The following is a 7500-nucleotide window of genomic DNA, read 5'->3' on the forward strand; positions in this document are numbered from 1 at the left end:
AAAAAAACAAAAAAAACCACAACAAACAAACCAAAAAACACACGTTACCTTGATAGTACATCTCTCGTTCCATGGTGCATAGTCTGGACTGAAAAAGAAAAAGGAAAACAGAAAAAAAGAAAACCGTTAGCGTATGACTGGACAACACAAGAACTGAAAAACACGAAGATATATCACGGGGAATCCCGTGAAGAAACTAGCATCTTTGCAATGTATGATTGGACAACACGAGAACTGAAAAACACGAAGATATATCACGGGGAATCCCGTGACGAAACTAGTCATCTTTGCAGTGTATGATTGGACAACACGAGAACTGAAAAACACGAAGACAGATCACGGGGAATACCGTGACGAAACTAGTCATCTTTGCAATGTATGATTGGACAACACGAGAAGATATATCACGGGGAATACCGTGACGAAACTAGTCATCTTTGCAATGTATGATTGGACAACACGAGAACTGAAAAACACGAAGATATATCACGGGGAATACCGTGGCGAAACTAGTCATCTTTGCCGTGTATGATTTGACAACACGAGAACTGAAAAACACGAAGATATATCACGGGGAAGACCGTGACGAAACTAGTCATCTTTGCAGTGTATGATTGGACAACACGAGAACTGAAAAACACGAAGATATATCACGGGGAATACCGTGACGAAACTAGTCATCTTTGCAGTGTATGATTGGACAACACGAGAACTGAAAAACACGAAGATATATCACGGGGAATACCGTGACGAAACTAGTCATCTTTGCAATGTATGATTGGACAACACGAGAAGTGAAAAACACGAAGATATATCACGGGGAATCCCGTGAAGAAACTAGCATCTTTGCAATGTATGATTGGACAACACGAGAACTGAAAAACACGAAGATATATCACGGGGAATACCGTGACGAAACTAGCATCTTTGCAGTGTATGATTGGACAACACGAGAAGTGAAAAACGCGAAGATATATCACGGGGAATACCGTGACGAAACTAGTCATCTTTGCAGTGTATGATTGGACAACACGAGAACTGAAAAACACGAAGATATATCACGGGGAATCCCGTGAAGAAACTAGTCATCTTTGCAATGTATGATTGGACAACACAAGAACTGAAAAACGCGAAGATATATCACGGGGAATACCGTGACGAAACTAGTCATCTTTGCAGTGTATGATTGGACAACACGAGAACTGAAAAACACGAAGATAGATCACGGGGAATCCCGTGACGAAACTAGTCATCTTTGCAATGTATGATTGGACAACACGAGAACTGAAAAACACGAAGATATATCACGGGGAATCCCGTGAAGAAACTAGCATCTATGCAGAGTATGATTGGACAACACGAGAACTGAAAAACACGAAGATATATCACGGGGAATCCCGTGAAGAAACTAGTCATCTTTGCAGTGTATGATTGGACAACGCGAGAACTGAAAAGCACGCGAACAGAACACTTGGAATATACAAGGAAAATAGCATCGATGCAATATCAGCGATGACATCAATGTTATCATCACTATCCCAATCACCACACACACACACACACACACACACACACACACACACACACACACACACACACACACAACACCCACTTACTCAGTGAATTGCTAGATCCCTGTCACATAGTTCGATTGGAGTGTTCCTGTAGTGGGACTTTTCAGGTTGTAAAATGATGTGAAAATTTAGCATTTACAATATATTGATTGCACTGTTCCAGTCTATTACTGTCGTCTATATAGGAATTAAACACAAATATTGCTTTTCATCTCTCTGTCTCTCTATCTGTCTATCTATCCATAAATCTGTCTATCTGTTTGTCGATCGATCCAGTCATCCATCTATCTATATTCATTCATTCGTTCATTCATCTATGCATTTACTCACTTATCAGTCAATCAATCAGTCAATGAACGAACGAATGAATGAATGAATGAATGAACAATCAATCAATCAATGAAACAATCAATCAATCAATAAGTCATTCAATTAATCAATGAATCAGTTAGTCATTCAGTCAATCAATCTGTCAATGAATGAATGAATCAATCAATCAATCAATCAGTCAGCTTACTCGTTTCTTGGTTCACTCCACTCACTCACTCACTCAATCACTACTCACTCACTCGCTCGCTCAATCAATCAATCAATCAACCAGTCAGTCAGTCAGTCACTCACTCGTTTCTTGGTTCACTCACTCACTCTCTCACTCGCTCGCTCAATCAATCAATCAATCAATCAATCAGTCAGTTAGTCAGCTTACTCGTTTCTTGGTTCACTCACTCTCTCACTCAGTCAGTCAGTCAGTCAGTCAGTCAGCCAGCTTACACGTTTCTTGGTTCACTCACTCTCTCACTCGCTCACTTACTCACTCAATCACTACTCACTCGCTCACTCACTCACTCGCTCAATCAATCAATCAGTCAGTCAGCTCACTCGTTTCTTGGTTCACTCCACTCGCTCGCTCACTCACTCACTCAATCACTACTCACTCACTCACTCACTCACTCGCTCAATCAATCAATCAATAAATCAATCAGTCAGTCAGTCAGCTTACTCTTTTCTTGGTTCACTTCACTCACTCAATTACTTACTAACTCACTCACTCGCTCGCTCAATCAATCAATCAATCAATCAATCAATCAATCAATCAATCAATCAATCAATCAATCAGTCAGTCAGTCAGTCAGTCAGTCAGCTAGCTTACTCGTTTCTTGGTTCACTCACTCTCTCACTTACTCACTCAATCACTACTCACTCACTCACTCGATCAATCAGTCAATCAATCAATCAGTCACTCAATCAATCAGTCAGTCAGCTTACTCTTTTCTTGGTTCACTCACTCACTCACTCCCTCACTCACTCCCTCACTCACTCAATCAGTCAATCAATCAGTCAGTCAGTCAGTCAGTCAGCTTACTCGTTTCTTGGTTCACTCACTCGCTCACTCACTCACTCACTCACTCACTCGCTCAATCAATCAATCAATCAATCAGTCAGTCAATCAGTCAGTCAGTCAGTCAGTCAGTCAGTCAGCTCACTCGTTTCTTGGTGTTGATGTTGGTGCGGACCACGCGGTGGTTGAGGGGCATGAGAGGCCGGGCGTTCACCTTCACCGTCCCGGTGAACTCCGCTTTGCCGCTCGACGCGCCGCCGCTCGACGCCTCCTCCGCCTCCTCCTCCTCCTCCTCCGCGGGTGTGGCCGCCTCCAGGCTCTCCACTTCGTTCACGCGCCGCTGACTGTACAGCACGCGCAGCGACGAAAGCTGCCGACGCGCGACGCGAAGCGGTGTGGTGAGGTGCGTGCGTACGTGCACAGAAACAAAAGGGTTAAAAGAACAACAAAACAACCCTATCCCCCAGGGGTGGGGGGTGGGGGGTGGGGGTGGGGTGGGGGATAGTGCACAACAAGATACGAACATAAATCGAAAATCATACACAAACACAGATACAGTAGAAATAAGATACATACAAGTGCATATCAATATAAAAACTTGTGCATACTCACGCATGCACGCACTGCACACACACACACACATGCACGAGCGCGCGCGCGCACACACACACACACACGTTTGAACAGAAGCTGCATATTACATGTGGATGGGGCTGATGACTAGATATTCAGGTAGATGATTGTTGGTTGCACAGTTCTATTTATCACACTGGATTTGTGAATAAAATTGGATGAAGTAGTTTCTGGTTGAGCCAGCACAGCTTGTGTGTGTGTGTGTGTGTGTGTGTGTGTGTGTGTGTGTGTGTGTGTGTGTGTGTGTGTGTGTGTGTGTGTGTGCATCGCACATGAATCAAAGAGAAGGTAAAACGTTATACAAAAGATTTTTTTTTTTTTTTGCTGCTGTTTTTTGTTTTGTTTTTGGCAAGAATGATATAAACATGTCGATAACGATACTATATTTATCAAATACAGGATGTTTAAACCAAACTTTAGCCAAGGTGCTTACTTTACAGCGTTACCAAATAATTGCGGAACTGAGTTAGTAAAGTTTGGAACAACCAATAATCCGTTGCCTGTTAACGGACAGCGTTTTGACAATTCATCTAGAAATGAATGAAACTGCAATAAATGCTCCACAACCGACAATGTTGATTTTCACTATTTGTTTGCGTGCTCCCCCCCCCCTTTTTTTTTTCTAAAACATCAGTTAAAGATGTTAATCTAGACAAGAACACGTCCAAATTCCATTAAATTCTACTATTTTCTGAAGAAAAAAGAACTACAACAAAAGAATATTGTTAAAACTTAAACCCTTTGTTTCTTCTATACGTAATTCTTTTCCTTAATAAAAAAAGAAATTGTCTGTTGATATGGGAAAGATTTTTTCTTTATATTGTTAATGATATATTACTTGTTAATGTGTATTTGAGTGATTGAACGAATCCATTATCTAGGTGAGTTTTTTTTGTTTTTTTGTTTTTTTTTGTTTTGCATCACTCTTTTTATTTGCATGGTGTGTGTGTGTGTGTGTGTGTGTGTGTGTGTGTGTGTGTGTGTGTGTGTGTGTGTGTGTGTGTGTGTGATTGTATGATGATTGTATATAATGCTTCAACACCGTCCCTTGAACCTTTCCATATTTCACCCCTCCTCTACCTCCACCCCACCTCCCCTCCCCCCCCTCGCTCCTCCTTTCCCCCCCGTCCCTCCTTCCCTCCCCCGCCACCCCTATTCACCTGGTCCCTGGAGATGGTGAGTGGCTTGTTGTAGAGGATCCAGGTGACGGTCTCATAGCAGCCAGGCTGTGTGAGGGAGCCGTCATAGGTGATATAGTGATCGGTTCTGGGAAGCAGGTCCTTGATGTCGATGTTATGCACCATCGTTCGGCTCCCTACAGTAAAATGGACAGTGTCAAAAAAACAAAAAACAAACAAACAAACAAAAACAAAAAAAAATAAAACACACACACACACACACAACACACACACACAACAACAACAACAACAACAACAACAACAACAATTCATTCGGATGAGACGATAAACCGAGGTCCCGTGTGCAGCACGCACTTAGCGCACGTAAAAGAACCCACGGCAACAAAAAGGTTGTTCCCTGGGGAGAGCAGCCCGAATTTCACACAGAGAAATCTGTTGTGATAAAAATAAATACAAAATACAAAAAATACAAAATACAAAACAACAACAACAACAACTTGTGTTCCATTTGCGATTTCAGTGATAGTCATATGTTGATGGTTATTAATCATCGTCAACGTTACTATCGCCTTCATCATCATGGTTGTCTCTCTGGAATCCAGGGTGACGATTCGTTGTGACATCATTTAGCAGACAGCATCAGTGGACAAGCATGTGGCTGTGGCGTCCAAGGTCCGAATGATACTTACATCAGTGCACGAACATGGACTTACAGAGGAAGACAGATGGAGGGGAGGGGCAGGGGCGGGGGCGTGGGGGGTTGCCAGAGAGACAGAGATACAGGGACTGAGACAGAGAGATAGGGAGACAGATAGACAGAGACAGGGAACACTGAAATGTTTAATGTCATTAGCTGTAAAGCTCTGGTGATATAGTGGGTACTAATCAGAACAAAATGGTGAAAACAGATAAAATGGGACAGAGACAGAGAGAGAGAGAGAGAGAGAGACCGACAATGACATAGACAGATAGAGAGAGAGAGAGAGTGAGTGAGAGAGAGAGAGAGATACCGACAATCACACACACACACACACACACACACACAGAGAAGTGGAATGAGATAAGGGGATGGGAACAAAGAGAGACAGACAGATATAGAGAGAGCGAGCGAGCGACAGAGAGACAGAGAGGAAGGCAGACAGACAGAGGGACAGAGACAGACAGACAGAGGGACAGAGACAGACACAGAGAAAAGCACGGCCGTGCAGATAACCTACCTCTTTCTTGCAGCCGTTTCAGTTCATGAGAAATTTTGAAAAATGGCTTGTTGTCCTCTTTTCCAATCTGGAATCAAAGTTCAACAGTTAGGGTCAGAATGCAAGCAGCTCAACATTAATTATAGACAGCAGGTTTACGGAAAAGAAAATAGCATATGATATAAAACAATGACAAAGAAGCGGCACTGAATAACTAAATGAGATGAAAACAAATGGAAAGAAGGCGAATTTGACAATTTAAAAAAAAAGCAAAAAAACAAACAAACAAAAAAACAAAACAAAAACAAAACAAACAAACAAACAAAAAACAAAACCAAAAAACAAAACAAAAACAAAAAACCAACCTCCCTCCCAAAAAATAGCAACATGTTTGAGCTTTCATTAGCATATAATGTGCCAAACATGAAAACGCAGTTATTAACCAGGCATTGTTTTCATGCTTTTCAAAACCAGGGCAGAATCAGGAATTCATATCAAATGTATCACATGACAGACAGTTTTTAAAAAAACCAAAACATCTACCACCCCAGAAAGGGCAAACTTCGGGCCCCCGCAACCTCACAAACACAAAGACAGAAATCTTACAAATCCAGTCAACGCAATACCTCATGTTCCCTTAACTCCAACGAAAATAGCTCCCCATTTGTCTCCCTTCCTTTCTCCTTCCAGTCGCGAGAAAACGTGGATGGATATTGCTAACTGTGACGATTAGATGACTTAAAAACTCATCAGAAGGCAAAGACTCAGATCCTTCCTTATCCTCTTCCCGTCGGCTTTTCCAGATGAACGACCCCCCCCCCCCCCTTTTTTTTTTTTTTTTTTTTTTTGCATCTCCATATTAAAACCTGAGCCTGATGCATCACTCCTGTGTCATTAGAGAAGTTCTCTTATCTTGGCCTTAGGGGACAGAGAGTTGTCCTCTCTTGCCAGAAAGGTGGGCGGGTGGGGGGGAAGGAGGGTGAAGAAGAATTTTTCATCATTTATGGAAGGAGAACTTTGAAATCACACACACACACACACACACACACACACACACACACACACACACACACACACACACACACACACACACACACACACACACACACACACACACACACACACACACACTATCTGTCAACAAGCGTATTCGTTTAACGATCACAGTCGGTTTTGTTTACAGAATCTTGTCAAGGACAACCGTTATCTATCTATCTATCTATATACACGAGTGATATTAATTTGATATTTCCCCTGACTTACTTCCGGTTATTGTAGGAAAAAATCTAACTGTTTCGAAGGAATTTAACTGTTTGCTTGATTTCAACACTTGTTTTGCGTTTTTACTGGTGGTGCTCAATCAAAGCGGTTCGGTATAAATTGCTTCCGCTGGTATGGTGCACAATGAATCATCAGCAAGCTAATCGCTGGAAACGTCATTGTTAAATATGCATGACGGCAAACTGTTGACAAAAAGAAAAAGAAAAAAAAAAAGAAAAGAAAAAGAAAACAAGAGACATTGAGGCTCTAGCATTGTACCTTATGGGTACGCAGCAATACACTGAGCCATCAGTGGAAGGCTTGTAGTTAAGAAATACACACTGAATTCTACCTGTCAA

General features: G+C 41.9%; 1 protein-coding gene across 1 annotated transcript in view; it reads right to left on the bottom strand.

Annotated features, from left to right (window-relative positions):
* The window catches only part of LOC143284331 (carbonic anhydrase-related protein 10-like), a 157250-nt gene that overhangs the window by 1057 nt on the left and 148693 nt on the right, over window positions 1–7500 (bottom strand). The window contains exons 8-12 of the mRNA XM_076591041.1: window positions 5903–5969; window positions 4707–4861; window positions 3224–3283; window positions 3059–3127; window positions 49–88 (exon numbers count right to left, since the gene is read on the bottom strand). Of these exons, the coding sequence (XP_076447156.1) occupies window positions 49–88; window positions 3059–3127; window positions 3224–3283; window positions 4707–4861; window positions 5903–5969 (391 nt within the window). The remainder of the gene's footprint in view (window positions 1–48; window positions 89–3058; window positions 3128–3223; window positions 3284–4706; window positions 4862–5902; window positions 5970–7500) is intronic.

The sequence above is a fragment of the Babylonia areolata genome, chromosome 7 (genome assembly GCF_041734735.1).
Source record: "Babylonia areolata isolate BAREFJ2019XMU chromosome 7, ASM4173473v1, whole genome shotgun sequence".
Classification (NCBI taxonomy): domain Eukaryota; kingdom Metazoa; phylum Mollusca; class Gastropoda; order Neogastropoda; family Buccinidae; genus Babylonia; species Babylonia areolata.